This window comes from Ambystoma mexicanum, chromosome 6p (genome assembly GCF_040938575.1).
Source record: "Ambystoma mexicanum isolate Mex_15411 chromosome 6p, UKY_AmexF1_1, whole genome shotgun sequence".
Classification (NCBI taxonomy): Eukaryota; Metazoa; Chordata; class Amphibia; order Caudata; family Ambystomatidae; genus Ambystoma; species Ambystoma mexicanum.
In genome coordinates, this window is record NC_090935.1 from 375579363 (window position 1) to 375596941 (window position 17579).

The following is a 17579-nucleotide window of genomic DNA, read 5'->3' on the forward strand; positions in this document are numbered from 1 at the left end:
CCTATGCCGAAGTTCGATGTTGGTGAAGATCGAGGAAACCAGCCGTCGAGGACTGCCACAACGGACTTCGGGCTTTGGAAGCCCTCTGGCCTCGGCCCTGTACAGTAGGGTGAGTGCGGGTGGTCATACAGAATTTTTTCCCACCTTTTTTCCTACATATACTCGCCCGCTGCAATTTTGTGACATATGGAGAGTACGTCTTTCAAATTCTGCCCTAAGTTATAACAAGAAGTTTCCCCGGGTGGATAAGCACAATACGTGCAATCTGTGTCTCCCACGAGACCATCCCAAGGCTACCTGTCGAGCTTGCAAGCTCTTCAAGCCAAAGACCCTTAAAGACCACTCGACTAAGGACTGGGCCCACTACGCCAGGCAACTAGAGGCCATGGAAGTAGAGGGGACATTCACCGAACGCAGCAACGCCGCCGAATCGGACGGCGAGGGCAAAGGGGTGACTTTGGACATCCGCGCACAGGCCCCCGACTCCGAAGGACTGGCCAGCGGGCACGTTGTGGGGACAACACCTGGCGGCAAGAGCATGTCACCTACTACCTCCACTAAACACATCAGCCCCGGCCGTCACTCGACACGTGAAGTAGTTTGTTCGATATGTGGCATGTTACACAACTTCAATAAATTAAATATCCCCATGATAAACATGGCATAAGGTAATTGTCCATGTTTTTTCTCTTCAGGTTAAATGTCTGTCGATCCGGGTAGTTGATTGGTAATCCAGGAACTTGCTTTATTCAGTCTTGTCCAGTCCACTCACTCTACTCTAAGGACAATGCTTCATGCCACCACCTGATCAGTGTCCGTGTTAGGGAGAAATATGAACTTCTCTTTATTTTCAGACAGTTGAATTGATTATTTCTTTCTGCCTGATTCTATTTAAATCACCACAAGCTGCCCATACATTCTTTTGTCTGTCTATAGCATGCTACCTTGGTGGGAAATGTAACTGTGTAGGCAATCCAGGAGATTTGTAAGAAAAGGGTACTATGTTATAGATGGTTTAAGATTGTCTTTTTTGTTTCTATGTATATTTCCATTTGTTTAGAGATTAGGTGGAAATTACCTGTGCTTGAAACAGGCTAATAAATAATGATTTTATTGTACTATTTTGAAATTAATATACAAATGCATGTTTGAAGTTTGTTTTGTCACTTTCTTTTTCTTGTAATAACTAAAGTATTTGTTCTTTCCCTCATAGCTCATGCCCTCCCAATGTTCCGGGAACCACGTCAGCGAAGTACAAGGAAACAGCTGGAAAAAGACAGACTGGATCCATTAAAGTCTCATAAGCCCGAGCCCCCAGTGGCAGGACCAGGTATATTTTGATGTAAACCAGATTAGTCTTATTTTAATGGGGCGTTTGAGAAAACATGTTTCCTTAGTGTGTTTTCCAGTGAATGAGGGCAAAATATATATTGCATATGGTAACATATGTTTCCTATTTTGGTATCAAACAATTAGACAACCCCTGCTACCCTCCACCCCCACCCCCCCCGACCACAACCTAGGATCCACCATCCCCTCACTCGGCTATTCGCTAAGAGTCATACCTTGTTCCCCCCCAACCCCCATACAGCCTAGCCCTTCAGTGATACAAATGCAAGACCAATTGATCTGCTTGTCTGCATTTCCATAACTGTCCTTGTTTCAATTTTTGTTTCCAGTATTCTGGTCTCATTCCCCACGACAGTTCTTATAAACCTCAGACTTTTCAAACATTTGAGACCAGTCCCTGGGTACATAGGTACGCCTGTCCATGATGCTGACTGCACTCTATAACTCAGATACAGTCTCCCAGTGTCTTACGATAGATGTATGGTGTGTGTCAGACCAGAAGTAGAACTCAGACTCTGGGACATCATGTTCATGGAGTTTATTATATTTTTTTACAATGAGTCTGGCTTCTTGGCCAGCTGCAAAGAAAATAACAAACTAACATAATGAAAAGTAACTCCAAGACCTATATTCCCTATTCTAAAACTCAAAAGCAATTTAATTAAATTTGTATTTTTCTTTTTTTCTACATTTATACATTTTTTTGACTGCTTTATTTCCATGTATACCATGTTCGTGGTTCCAAGCGTGCCCGGGCTTGATGGAGGCCGGTGGCTCGCACTGGCACTCCCACGCTGTCCTTTCTTTCTTTCTTTGCTTGCACGCAACTGCCTTTTCGGGAGTATTTCTTAACTTTCTATCCTGAACTGTAATGGGATTGGTCTCTGTAATACCATGTGTGGACCTTCTAAAAAGTCTTGTAAGGAGTGCAGGGACCGAGCGTCGACCAAAGCCCGACCCGTCTGCGCTCGTCCGTGCTGTGGATGTTCCTGACACCTGGTATTACTTACTCTAAGTCAGCTTTGTTGTCTATGGCCCCTGTTAACATTACTCTACAAGTGGGCTGGACTGCTGTCGCTGACTCTGTTCAGGAGGAGTTTAAGCCCTACAGCTGTTTAATTAACGGTCGCTCTATGGTTGCTCCTAAGTTTGGAAACCCACAAGCCTGACCTGGTCTGTATAACTGAGACCTGGTTAACGGGGTCGTCGGATCCGAATATATTCCATTCTCTTCCACCACATTATGCCGTTCTCCACTTGGATCGTGGAGCAGCAAATCCAGGAGGAGGCGTGGCTTTGATATTTAAGGACTGCTTAATCTGTAGTCTCTTGCCTTTGGTCTCTTTGTCCGAAATGGAAGCCATGCTTGTCAGAATTGTTATTAATCCATCTACGGTGTGCATTTTTCTTATTGTATACCGCCCCCCCTCTTTTAGTCTCCCAGCCTTTGAAAAACCGTTTTATGATGTGGTATCAGAGTTGCCCTAAAATTTAAAAACGTATGTGTACTGTGGGATTTTAATATCTGGACTGACGATGTAGCTAGCCCAGTTGTAACCTCTTTCCTAGCGGCAATCTATAGTCTCTCATTGCAGCAATGGGTGGTTGGCCCCACACTTGAGAGAGGTCATACTCTCAACATTTTTGCATCACCTCAGCCCATGCATGTTTTCCCCTGTTAGGACTTGACCTTATTTGGCAGGTTCGTCTTGCCTAGTTAGTAAGAATATAAAGGTCTTTCATAGAAATTGGTGGCCTATTGATCGGACCATTTTATCCTCTGGATCACCTCTATTTATGAGGAATTGAAGGATGGCCCTGCGCCATTACCTCCAACCATTTTGCGGTTTGTTACAGCTTGCACTTTAGCAGCAGATCAGCTTGCCCCTTTTAAATGGATAAAAAAACAGTTGCGATCCTTGGCTGCCTGGTACTGGAGACAACGTGCAACTAAACTGGCTCTCCTTTTATTCAGTCCTTTCTTCCCTTAGCCGAATACTGATTGGCTCTACTGTCCGGCTTCATCATTGGTGGAAGTAGTGTTCACATCATATCCTCCCAGGGTAGGTCTTCCCCTATTGGTCAGTTCGAATAACAGTTGGATTAATTAGGAATTTCCATTAACTCTCCTATATAAGAGCTCTGCTGCAGTTTATCTGGTTTGCTCCCCCTGGGTAGATGGTAGGTATGGCTCTTGCTTCTTGAAAGAAGGTTTTATCTTATTTCCCCATGCCATTGTGGTGGTGTAGATATTATTTAATTAATTTAAGTGAAGTTCAAGTTAAGTGAAGTGCAAGTTAAGTGATAACAATACAGCCAAACCCATCCTAGTTAAAAAGGTAACTGAGCCCCCCCCCCTCAAAGGAGCGCTTCTTAATGTAAGATTGCTAGTCGCCCATGCCACTGACATAGCTGACCTAATTACAGAAGGCAATCTGGATTTCCTTGCGATCACGGAAACATGGCTTCACAAAGCAGGACCGTCACTCATGCTAGCTATCCCTGATGGCTACACTATAGCTAGACAAGATCGAGACGGTGCTCAAGGAGGTGGCGTTGCCATAATTTCTAAGACTTTTCTTGCCCTAGGACTAGCCCCTACCCACCTATAACAATTGTGCGAAACTCTCTCTGCCAAATTCCAGTTAAATAAATCACAATCACTCACCATCCATCTAATATAGGCCGCCTGGTCCTCTTGGCACTTTTGAGGAGGATCTGCACAACTTACTTTCAAACAACCTTAAACAGTTCTCTCAAATACTCCTGCTAGGGGACTTCAACATAGGTTTCAATGACCAAACGGATACAAATGCCACAGATAAAGCGAATATAATCAACTTACTAGGTCTGTCTCAAAAAGTTAATAAACCTACCCACCTAAAAGGGAGAACACTAGATTGGATAGCAGACTATAACTGCACAGCTACTATCTCATCTATCTTGCCTCTATCATGGACAGACCATTCTCTGGTGTCCTTCTACTTATCCACAGCCAGACCCACTCCATTGACTCCGCCACTAGCGCCAACATGCCTAACCAGAAATAAAAAAGTATTACAGCAGAGAAAGTAATCCCAGCTATCCTCCCCACCCTTAACGCGTTGCCAGACAATCTTGAGGCTAGTATTCTAGTTCATGAATTTAACAACATAATGCTAACCACTCTGGACAAAATTGCCCCTCTTAAATTAAGATCCAACAAACTAATATCTCACCTAAACAAAAGGTTTACACCACAACTCAAAGACCTCCGCACCTTGAAGAGAAAAAGTGAAACTAATTGGAGACTTTGCCCTTCCAATGAGAATAAAGGTAAATTAACCATACTCTCCTTCACACTATAAGAAGGAAGTCTGCCGGGCAAAACACAACTCTTTTGACGAGCGTATTGCCAATTCTAATTCTAGTATGAAATAACTCTTCGCCATACTAAAAGAACTAGAGTCACCTATAGCTATACCTGATATCTGCACCAAAAACAAATCTTGGTGTACTGACATCCAAAATGCACTAGCCAATAAAATGAACAGGCTCCAAAATAAAATTCAGCAAAAAAAGAAGTCCTGAATCTACAGCACTCGCCCAATAACCCAATGCTTAGTGCGTCACCACCGGCATATAACAATACATTCTACTTCTCCAAAATGTCTACTTTGGAAGTAGAAAAAATCATCCTATCACTGAAGCCCTCTAATTGTAAAGGAGACATCTGCCCAGCACAACTAATAAAAGATGCTGCCAGAGAACTATCGCCTTTCATCACTAAACTGATCAATGCTTCGTTTGCCTCGGCACCATCCCAGCTAACCTCAAACAGTCTTGGGTGCTCCCGCTCTTCAAGAAACAGACTCTAGATCCTCTCATCCCCACTAATTACCGGCCCATTACCACTGTTCCATTTTTACTCAAAATACTGGACAAAGCCACCTACAATCAAATTCAAAAACACCTCGAACTGCACAAACTCCTAGGCAATAGACAATCCGGCTTCCGCCCATTACATGGAACGGAAATAGCCTTAATCGATTTAAAATCTCAAATAGACGAGCTGAGAGACAAAGGGAAGACAGTACTTCTGCTCCTACTTGATCTCTCAGCTGCATTTGATCTAGTCGATCACAAGGTTCTCTGCAGACATCTTGACTCTGCCGCCCACTTCTCCCCTGAGGCTATCAGATGGATTGAATCCTTCCTGAAAGAGAGAACTATGAGAGTCTTCTCGCCTTCGGCAGCAGCAGACCCGACCCCTATCCTGTGTGGTGTTCCTCAGGGCTCCTGTGTCTCGCCAACTCTCTACAACATCTTCACCAAACCCCTGTTCGATGATCTGGACCATCTGGGTATCACCTACACTAACTATGCAGATGATACTCAGATTCTCCTCCCACTTTCAGGGGATCATAGTAAGGACACGGAGTTGGTGAACAAAGTATATCTTATCATCCAAGCATGGATGTCCATCCATGGCCTATGCTTGAACGATGATAAGACTGAGTTGTTAATCTTGGGTTCACAGGCTAATATAAAAAAAACTTGTTCTGGAATATTCTTCTTTTAACATCGACGGGAACACCATCAAAGTCTCCAAGGAGGTAAACACTCTTGGCTTTTATTTGGATTCCACATTGTCTTTTGATAAACAGATACAATCCCTCACCTCCTCCACAGCCTACACTTGTAAGCTGCTAAGAGCTGGCAAACCTTTCCGCTCTGATGACAGCTGCTTGATCCTGGCCAGAGCCCTAATACTCTCCAGAATCGATTACTGCAATGCCATCTATAGTGGTGCTAATAAAACTACCATCCGAAAGCTCCAAACTTTACAAAATAATGCCTTAAGAGCAGCCTCGGGTATAAATAAAAGAACTCACATCTCTTCCCTTAGACGCCAACACAAATGGCTGTCTACAGGCAATAAAACAATAAAATACAGCTAAAGACATTGTCTTTGACGCATAAAGCTCTAAATAACGCTGCCCCTAGTTACCTCTCCGACAAACTTCAGAGAAGAATCTCTCCCAGACCTTTTAGAGTTGGTAATGATGCTAACTGCCTGGCTGTACCTAGATACAGGCTTACCACTATTGGTGGTATTAGCCTCCCTGTTAAGGCGGCTAAATCTTGGAATTTATTGCCACAAGACTTGAGAGCTGACCAACCTTCTATACACTTCAGAAAAAATGTTATAAAACACATCATCTCTACTGACCCCTATCCTCCTACCCTCTAGGCTGTGCCTGTAGTCGGAGTTACCCTTGTACCGATTAACCTCATCTAGCAGAGAATCAGTGCTACGCGTAGTGTAACATATTGTAACCTGTATATCCGTACATAGTATATTGTCATAACCACATACGCCACTATTATTGTACATTGTATATTGTTGTAAGTACATAAGTCTCAATATTATATCTGTATTAATTTTTGTATTATGTAACTATGTAAGCTTCGCATTTTCATACTGATGCGCCCTATTACCCACGGGTCTGGTGCGCATAACAAGCGAATAAACAAACCACAAACAATTTAGAGTTTGTTTGCCCAATGGGGAGTTGAACCTGGGTCTTTTACATGGAAGGTAACCATTCTACCACTGTGCTATTTTAGAGGTGAGGGAGGCTGAAGCCTTTTGTTAGGGAGAATTCTCTGTTTAGGCTGAATTTCCTAACCTAGTGAGTCCCCCAGCAGCTTTGCTGGATTTCTGGAGTTTGTTTTTTCTCTCCTGCCAAGAGTGAGACTCTTTTTCTCCCACTCTTGGACATGATTTGTGGTGTTCCTTTGAATGTTAATGTGTTTCATGGGCTATGGGGTCTTTTAATCCATAGGGTCTCATATGTTTATTCTATGTGTGTTACACTGCACCCTCCGTGCAGTAACACCGGGGTGTCATAGTGACCCCCCACCATAGACTCCATACCCTGGGACTGACTACTGTCTCCCAGGGCATGTAAAGTCACCATTGGCTTTACTAGTCCCAAATTACTAACAGAACCAGTACAAACCATCATATTGTGGACGTACTGGTAGGGGCAATTCGATTGCCCCTGGGTCTGTTATTCGAGGGGGCACTGTCCCGTCCCCCCTCGTCGGGTCTTGGCTGGTGGCAGCGGATACTACTTTTTATATTCAACCGCGAATATATTTCTATGGGATTTTCCCATTGTTCGAGGCTAATACTTTTTAACATAGCCTCTAACATACCGCCGGTTTATTTATTTAATATTAATTCACCGGTTGGTATTTTCTGCCAGAACTCGGTTTTAAAATGGCGGTTGTGTTCGCCTCTGTGACTCCAAACCAAAGGTCGAGCCCTTTGTTCCACTTTTGGCAGGCTTCTCCACAGAAGCCTCCAAAAGTGGTGCCACTCTGTCTGGGTACCACAGGGTGTGTGGGAGGGGGTTTAGGCACCCTGGACTGAGTTACCTTGGTAACTCAAGTCGCACTCTTGTGTGATTGGCCCAAGTGGTGAGCCGGCCGGCTCACCACTTAGCATGTTTGATTGACAGCTAGGCTGAGTGAATGGGGGTGTGCTGCATAAAAGCAGGGCTTTTGGGACTGGAACTTCAGAAGTCGCCACAGGACCTGAAAATCCGACGAGGGAGAAGCTGAGCCGGCATGCTACGCCGACACCACCGGTGGAGCCCTGCTGAACCGACTCACCACTTCCCAACGACGGAGAGACCTCCCTGTGGAGAGTCTTCTTCCCCTGACTGGTGGGCACAACCAGTTTAGCTTCCTTTCTCGCATCCCAGGACGTCTTGTGGTCGAATTTCCCCGGCAACCGAATAGCCACTTACCACTGGACCGCGAATAAAAGAACCGCTCCTTTTAATTGAGAAACTCTGCGGCTGGTTTCTTCCCTGGCAGTGCAACGGACCCCTGCTTTCCTCCCAGACGAGATCCTCTCTTCCTCCGGACGAAGCACTGACTTGCACCCGCTGTCAGGAACAACTGTCCCTGCTGGAGCGTTCTCACCATTTTATGGTACCGTGTCCGCCAGGCCTCCCTTTCCAAAGATTGCTACAAGGTAACAATAATCCCTTAACCTTCTGGACTGGGCTGGCCGCCTTGATCATCTAACTGGTCCCTTTATTTTTGGACCAACTCTTTCAGAACTTATTGCGAGACTTTTAGGCACTTTGAACCGTGTGACCTTGGACACATTTCGACCGGAGCCTCTTAAAGTGGGTCCGGCCTTGTTAACTTTGACTTTACGGTTTTAACCTGCCTTCTTCTCATACTGTGTTCTTCCGAAAGTGTTGGGATCTGTTTCTATCTTTGCTCTGCCTTTCTCTCCCTTTTAAACCGATCGATTAGAGTGCCATCTTCGTTAAGCGCTCACCGCTGTCTGAAAATAAGTGTCGCTTTACTTAAGACTTGTCTAACTAATCGTTGAAGGGAGTGTATATCTTTTAGTGACCGTGTTTTTGAACTGCTTGATATTAGTGCCAGTGTGTTTAACTAGATGTGTTTTTAAATAAATAATTATATCTCTTTTACACCAAGCTCTGGTCAGTGTTTGCTTGCTCTACTGTGTTCTTTTGACCTATTGTGAATACTCTGTATACTGCCTAACTCTTCTTGAGAGAAGTCTGACTGCTCAGCCACAGCTACCGGGAAAATCTGGGTGGTACAGACTGCTACCAATTGGGTTACTGCCAACCACCTGTAGTCTTAAATCTTTTGCAGTGGTCCCAGAGGGAACTGCACAGGTTTCTGCCTAACACCTTTTTCTTGCAGCTAAGTGATTTTCCTCTCTCCATGCTCGCACCGTGTCTCGCTACACATTGCCAGCTTGACGAGAGATTCAGCGATATGTTATCTGTGTGAATCGAGAAAAAGCCTCGATTCGCTACAGGTGGTACTTCCCTTTGGATTCCTCATATACCCTTGGAAGGCTGTGGAGCACAAGAGGTTCCATCTTGGGGGACCATGCATAACAGATTGCCAGTTTAGGCCTGCTGCATTGTGATCTAAATCACCAGTCCTCTTGTTAGTCTATCCGACTATTAAGTTCCAGCTAGGGTAGCAGCAGTCTAGGTGGAAGGGAGTACTGATATTCCTGGCAATAATGTGCATGAGCAACACACACAAACTAATGGTCCAGTAGCAAGAAAGGAAAATAGGAACAGGGTCAGGCATACACAATACTACCTTTGACAATGGAAATCGGGGGACAATTAAACACAAGTCTGGAATAACTGTCATAGAATGAAGAAACAATGAACAGGGGTGTTCTTAGCGTAGAAGCAGAAGTAACTATAACAAATCAGAAGGGACTAGCACAGAGTATCTGTGGACAAAAGCATGGTCCCTCAGAGTAGAATAGTAATACTGAGCAGTAATTGGAACAATGCAGGAAGTCAGGAGTTCAAGGGGGAAACGTAGTTTATTGTGGAAAAAGCATAAGGACCTCAAAGGCCACGTTTTGACTGTGTGTGGTTCCAGGTAGGCTCCATGGATAGGAGAATGGAACCAAATGAGTTAGCCTTGTGCCTCAGAAGGTCTGCAGTATTGGAAAAGAGAGAGGGAGGCCTCTGGCCAGTTCAACAGGGATCGGTGGAACAGAGACCGGGTTTGGTGCTGCTGCCAGGTATCCTCAGGTTATTGCAGTTTCCAGGGCTTGCCACTGCCTGTCAAGGAAGCACATCCCAGCGCCCACCGGGGTCCACAATAAGCAGGGGCTGTGAGGGGGGTTGAGAGACTGGGAACCAGAGATAGCAGGATGATCTGGGCACTAACCATACTGATGAAAGCTTGGTGGACTTGTTAGGTCCAGAGCGTTCAGGGACTTGTGACACAGGTAGGTGTGTAGGCATCATGAAGTAAGACGCAAACAACAGACCAATATATATTTTTTTTAAACTTTTGTTTATTGGCAGAAAGTCAAGACAGGTGCATCACAGATTGCGCAGAGACAGACAAACATCACAGCCGCGCACAAAGTCATTACATCATAACTATTTCAGACATTTCAGGCTGGGGAGAGTTGAGGGCATGGAAGGGCGCAAATGACACGTTTCTTATGGTGAGTTGGCCTGGACTGGTGGGGGGTCGAGCTCCATTCACCCTTGTCCCTATTGTTCAGGTAGCTGCAGAATTCTGACCACACATTTTTGGGGCGGGATGGCATGGGTAGGGATCCAATGTACTCTTCTTCGCACATTTGCACCCAAGTGAGGGCTTTCAACCACATCTTAAGGGTGGGTGGGGCACAGCGCTTCCAGCATTGTAATATGCATCTTTTAGCGACAATTGCACTTATATTTTAAAAATGTTGACATTTTCCTTTCATTTTCTCCACCCCAGATTCCGAACAACAAGGCTAATGGGTCTAGGTCTACTGGGGACCAAATTATCTCTGAAAGCACTTTTGTCACTTCCATCCAAAACAAATTCAGTGCAGCAAAGGACCAAAACATTTGTACATGATCTGCCTCGCTAGATTTACATTTCAGGCATGTGTGGGTCAGGGTGCGTGTGAATTTCGCCACTCTGTGCGGTGTGTAATAGAGCTTGTTGAGGAATTTGTATTGTATGCAGCGGAATCTGGCACTAAGGGAGACTTTACGCATGTGTGCACACATTTTGTTCCACAGTTCTTAAGTGATTTCTGTTTCCAGCTCCCTAGCCCATGCCTCCCGTGGTTTAAAGGATGTATCCTCTATGTTTTTTTGCTGCATCCTGCGAGTTTGATATATATTGAAGTTCAGGTGAGTCTGGGGGTTCGTCCGGGAACGAAGGCCACAGTGCCCGTACCGCTGCTTTCAGCCTGTAGTATTGTAGCATCTCGAGCGCAGAGTTGGAATGTTCGGGCCGCCATGTTTGAGGGGTGATAAATGTACTGTCGGGGAATAGGTTGGTTAGGGCTCGATAGCCCAGGTTTTCCCAGTGTCGCGAGAGGTGTTGGTCGTGTGTGGGGGGGGAGTCCAGGGAATTGCCATATGCGAAGCCACTTATAGTATGGGTGTTGTTCTTGCGTAGGGTGCAGGATACTATTCCAAGCTCTGATCGTGGTGGCCACCGGGTCTGATGGAGCGTCCGTCTGTAACGTGCGGTGTAGTAGTAAGGTCATGATGTTGGTCCCATCACCGGCCAGTTTCTCTAACTTTACATGTGGGGGCGGGTTCGAGTGTGTGTACCAGTGGGTAGCATGTTGGGCCTGTGCCGCATTCCAGTACAATAATAGATCTGGGGCTGTGAAACCCCCTTTTTCATAGGGTAGGGTCATGTGCTGCCACTTCTTACGGACTGCTCCGGAGTGCCGAAGAAATTGGGCGCACTCCAAGCGGAGCCTTTTGAAGTATTGCTTCCCGGGCCACACTGGTACATTGGCAAAGATGTAGAGGAGCTTGGGGACCACTATCATTTTTATTAGGGAGAGTTTGCCCGCGAGAGATAGTGGGAGATTACGCCATTTGAGCATCTTGGATTCGATGAGCTTGGCCATTGTCTAGTAGTTATCTGCCGGAAGCTTTGGTTAATGACACTACCCCGAGCTATCTGATGCCACCCGGGGACCAGCATAGGGGTATTCGCATGCCGGTTGTTGAGTTGTTATAGTGAGAGGGAAGATGTCTGATTTGGAATAGTTGATGGTGAAACCGGAGTACGTGCCTATTTTTGTTATGTCTCGGATGATCGGGTCTAGGTATGTGGAGGGGTTCCTGATGTATAGGACTTCGTCGTCTGCGTAGAAATGAGATGATTTTCGGCGTGTCTTGTAAACTAATACCTTTACTGGTGTGTCTTTCCTTCACGTGATCAGCTATGGGTTCAATGGCGAGCGCAAAAAGGATGGGGGAGAATGGACATCCCTGGCGAGTGCCTCTGTGTAGCGCGAAGGGATAGGAGGGAATAGAGTTGACCAGCACTCTGGCCAATGGTCCTGTGTATAATAGTTTTATATAGGAGATCATGTTTGGTCCTCCTCCCATTTTCGCCAGCACGTCCCATAAGTATTGCCATGAGACCATATCAAATGCTTTTTGGGCGTCCAGTGTTACCGCCACTGCGTCAGCATTCGGATCAATCCTGGACAGTACGTTGTATAGGCGGCGGATGTTAAGTGCCGTAGAGCGACCAGGAATGAATCCACTTTGGTTGGCGTGGACTAGATGGGGCATGAATGGGAGGAACCTGTTCGCGATTATCTTGGCGAAGATTTTCACGTCTGTGTTGATGAGAGAAAGGGGCCTGTAGGACCCACATTCGTCCGGGGGTTTCCATGGTTTAGGGAGGACTGTTATTAAGGCTTCTCTCAAGGAGGGGGGGGAGTGTTTAGTCGGAGTGATTCGATCCAGACCCCGTACAGTGCAGGTGCTAGTATGGCAACATGTTCCCGATAGAACTCAGATGTGAGCCCGTCAGGGCCCGGAGCCTTGCCCTTAGGAAGGTCTGAAATTACCTGGACTATCTCATCCAAGGTGAACGGAGCGTCGAGGCGCTCCCCGGTGTCCTGGGAGATAAGGGTCATAGGAATGCCTTCCAGCAGGTCGTCCAAGTCTTGAGCTGTGTTCTCAGGCTGGGGGCCATATAGGTTGGCATTAAAGCTGGCGAAGGTGTCAAGAATGGCTTGGTCCGACCAGTGTCGCAGACCTTTTTCATCAATTATGCTATCGATACGAGTCCTGCCGCCCTCTGCCCGCACCAGCCTGGCCAGGGTTCTACCCGGTCTGTCTCCCTCACCATATCTTCTGACAGCAACGGCACAAGCATAATATCGCACCTCGCTCAAGGCATGTGCCTCAAATTGTTCCTGTTCTGTTCTGATTTTTGCTAGGGTTGCTGCAGCCGGTGTGGAGACGTACTCTTGTTCTAGGGTTTTGAGCTTGGTTTCGGAGTTGTTTAAGGCCTGCCTTATGGATTTGAGGACCCCGGCTTCCCTAGAGATACACATCCCTCTGATGTACACTTTAAATGCCTCCTAGCTGATCCCTTTGGGTGTGTCAGACGTATTGTTATTTTCAAAGAATGTGTTTCTGTCCGCTAGGATCTCAGCTTTAAAGCGATGTCCGACAGGGCGTCAGATTTAAAGCGCCAGGCGGGTCGGGGCGACAGTGTGTTACCAAGCTGGATTTGGAGCAGCACGGGGGAGTGGTCAGAGAGCGTGCAAGGATCCTAACATCCAAAACCCTGCCCATGCGGTTGCCAGACAGGAGGAACAAATCTATTCTTGAGGAACTGTCATGTACCGATGAATAGAAAGTATAGTCTCTTTCCTGGGGATGGAGCGTTCTTCACCCATCATGTAGGTTCAGGGAGCTCATATGTGTATGGAGTCGTTTGGCAGTTCGAGTCGTGGCCCTACAAGTAGTGGTAGTTCTATCTAGGACATTATCCAGTATAAGATTCATGCCCCCCCCCAAATAATGGGGACTGTATATCTCAGAAGGATGGCAGTCAACGTGTCTTTAAATTCGGGGGAATCGGTGTTGGGCGCGTATGAGTTGACGAGCAAGCATTCTTCGTTGGCTAAAGTACAATGTAAGATCACATATCTACCTTCTGTGTCAATGTGGGATGTGTGGAGTGTGAAGTTTACCGATTTGTGGATGAGGGTAAGAACTCCCCTGGCTGAGTGGAGTATTGGGTATAATATCTGTTGGAGCCCTAGGTTTGTGCTAGGTTTGATGATGAGAGTTTCAGAGCGTGCGTCTCCTGCAATAGGAGTACCTTGACTCCATGTCTTTGTGCATATGCCGTAATCTTACAAGACTTTGTAAAATTTGTCAATCCCCGAACATTCCATGTCATCATTTTAATAGCCATGCAGATAACTTATGGGACATCCCTAGTGTAGAATCTGTCTCTAACTCCTGCTTGCAATGGCGCAAGAACGCCTCTCATTAAAAACAGTCTCGACCATCTTGCCATTTTGTGTATAACATTCCCCAACTAAACCCACCCCCCACCCTCACCACCCTGTACAAACTAGCAGTGTGTAAATACCCACCCTTGGAGCGAACAACAGCGTGCCATCCCCAACTTGGCAACACCTGAGAAATCGCTCAACCGGGGGTTGAACGCAAACACTTCACCTTAAAGGGCATTGCAGCTGCAGTGGGGGCTGCCGCTGCCATCCGACCCGCATTAGTTAATGCATTTTTGATGATGATACATCATTAATATTTTGAACGGCTGACGAAACATAGGTTATGAATCAAGGACACACATGTTCTAGAGTAGCAAGGTCATGGTTAGAACTGCCATAGGCCAGTTAGGAGCAGGGAGGCATGGCTACTCGAAGTTCTGACCCAGTGTGTGATGTTATAATCAGGAGAGCTAAGGGTGTATCTCACTCAGAGAGTTGTGTTCTTGATGTGATGTTGTTGGGCCATGATGGGCCTGCAGTGAGGGGAAACCTATAGCTCAATGGGGGTGCCGATAGTCCACCACAATCACTGGGGTCTTCAGTAGGAGCCTGGGAGGCCTGGAATTAGTCATCGTCCATCGGTTCCTCTGGGGGATCCACCAATGGGATCTGCGCCTCGATGAACTTTACAGCCTCTTCCGGGACCGTAAAAAAGTAAAGTTTATTGCGATGGGTGAATTTCAGACGAGCAGAGAAGAGCATTGCGTAGCGTACTCGATTTTTCTGTCTCTTAACATTTTCTTCACCCCACCGAATTGGCGTCTCTCCATCTGCACCCCCACCGAAAAATCAGGGAAAATCCTGCTGATTTGTGAGTCCAGCCTTAGTTCCCTTTTCTCTCTGGCCAATCGGAGTATGTGGTCTCTGTCCTTGTAGCTCATTGTTTTGCCATTATTGGTCTGGGGAAGTCTCCTGGTTTAGGCCGAGGTGCCAGGGAGCGATGTGCTCTTTCAACTGTGAAGAATGGTGAGAGCTCGGGTTTGTCGAGGAGGTCTTTGATGAGTTGTTCGACCGCAAGTTCCATGTGACTCTTTAGCGCAGATTCGGGGACTCCACTATGCGAATGTCATTTCTGCAGGACCTCGATTCGAGGTCATCGCACTTAGCTTTGACTTGTTTCATGTCACGGACAAGCTCTGTGACTGTGGTTTGTAGGGTATGAACGTTGTCCACATTAGTTCCTATTCTCTGCTCTGCCTCGGTGATCCTGGCCCCGTGCTGGTAAATTTTCGCTTTCAAGGAGGCTACATCGTGTTGATATCGTCCAGCTTTTCATGGAAGGCTGCAAAGTTTTTGGCCATGGATTCCATCATCGCAGATAGTTCTGGTTGCGGGGAGTCTGGCTGGACCTCTCCATCTTCCTGTGTCGCAGAAGATGATGCCTGGTCCATTCTAGGCGCTGCCTTGGTGAACCTGTCCATAGCACCCACTTTGCTGGCAGCCCACGCCCTGTTGGGCATTGCTGTGGTGGGAGACAACGTCTGATTAGGTAGGTTGATGGTGACCGCAGTTTGGGCCCTGAGGGGAGGATGGTAGTGGTTAAGCGGTTGCAGCGCATTAAGTAACTCAAGTGCGGTGGGATTAGTATTGTCCAGACAGGGTGGAGGAGGCCAGTCTGTAGCGAGGCAGCGGTGGCGGGGCAGCTGCAGGCAGAGAGGAGCCAGGGGGGTATAGAGCGGTGGACCCCACAGGGACCCTGCAGCGGCAAAGCCTGGGCAGGTGGGGGCGAGCCAGGGAGGCCCGGCAGGCCCTATGTGATTAGTGTCCCTTTGGGGTATGCTTGGGTGCGTAGGGCATTGAGCCGCTGGCGAGACAGGTAGGGGGGCCTCTCACAGGCAGAGGAATAGGTAACACTGTATCCAGCTGTGCACGTTGGTAAAGCGGAGTGACTCACCCTACGATGGGACCCAGCTCAAGGATATGCGGAGCCCTACGAGGTGAGGGCCTTGCGGGCTACTACAATAGAGGACCATAAAGGATGGCCACACGGGGGTGGTGAAGAATAAATTTCAGCGGATGGTCCGTAGGGGTCCGAAGCACTGTGGGCAGCAACAGCTGGGGGGGGAAGCAGGGTGAGCCCCCTTGGGGACAGTCCCACCTTGTTTGTGTTTTATCACGCTGAATGTAGTAAAGTGGAGGGGTAGGCAAGGCCCCAGCTAGGATGGCGCGGCGGGATGTAGTACAGCCATCAACACCCACCTTGCAGCCTTTGGGGCGGCCGGGCCCGTAAGTCCCTCAGCGTGAGACCGCACTCTCCGGGGGTCGCGCCCCACCTCACGAAGCCAGGCCCAGATCCGGGGCCAATGAGGCTCGGGCCACGGCCGGCCGGAGGTCGGTGCAGCAGACCTCGCAGCCGGAGCCGCGCAGCGGCAAGCGCCTCCTGGCCCAGGCACGCCCCGGGGGCCGCACTGGAAGGTCTTCGGGGGGGCCCTGGGCTCGTAGTTGTAGAGGGCCACGGGGGGCAGCGCAGTGTCCCGCGACCGCCAGCGGCAGAAGATGGTGCTGTCCACAGGGAGGGGGAAGCAGCTCCACCCTAGCGGCGTCCCCAGATCTCAATGCCGTGTAAGCGCCCCCCGCTTCTCCAGGACAGGGGGCCGTGTCTGCGTGGGCACGGAGGGGCTCCAGCCCAGCCCGCGACAGCAGGGGCCGATCGGGGTGCCGCCCGGACAGGCAGCCGCTGGGCAACAGTCCTGGGCCGCCCCAACCGCAAGACCACGTGCGGTTGACGGATGGGTCGAGGCCCCGCTCCTCAGGGTACCAGCAGGGGAGCAGATCCCCCTGGCGAGGGAGTGTTTCAGGGGGTCCACGGGTGGCGGCACTCGAGGATCCCACAAAGCCGCGCTGCCAGATGGGGGATGCAGCAGACGGCCGCGAGTGGCCGAGCGAGGCTCCGCGAGGGGGCCGCACGGCGCCGCAGGCCCAGGTGTCGGTTATGCCGGCTCCGGGCACCGATTTCACACCAGATTTCGGCCATGCAAGAAGGAGAGTGATAGAAGCAGAATCGTGGCAGTAGGGCAGTAGCGCTAGGAGATAGTGCAGATTAGCGCCGATATTCAGCTGATTCTGGCGGGCAGGAACGGAGCTCAGAGGCTAGGCAGCCATTTTCCTCGGCTGCTCAACAGCGCCCCCCAACAGACCAATATTTATGAACTTAACTTATCAGGATGGCAGGAGGCCCAACTTTCCCTATACTAAGGTGGGATTTCCCTACCTGAACAAAACTTAAGAAAGTCTGAGTGAAAGAGTCCAACTTAAAAGCCTGTCTGTGTCCAAAACCTATGCTTACCCTCATAACTAAAGATAAACAATGTATAGGGATGTCAACAATCAAAGAAATGATGATCAGCGCAAA

General features: G+C 48.0%; 1 protein-coding gene across 3 annotated transcripts in view; it reads left to right on the forward strand.

Moving 5' to 3' along the window:
- WDR70 (WD repeat domain 70) overlaps window positions 1-17579 on the forward strand; it is a 2341596-nt gene that overhangs the window by 2131741 nt on the left and 192276 nt on the right. For all 3 annotated transcript variants that reach the window (XM_069627151.1, XM_069627149.1, XM_069627150.1), the window contains exon 15: window positions 1214-1330. In XM_069627151.1, coding sequence (XP_069483252.1) covers window positions 1214-1330 — 117 coding nt within the window. The remainder of the gene's footprint in view (window positions 1-1213; window positions 1331-17579) is intronic.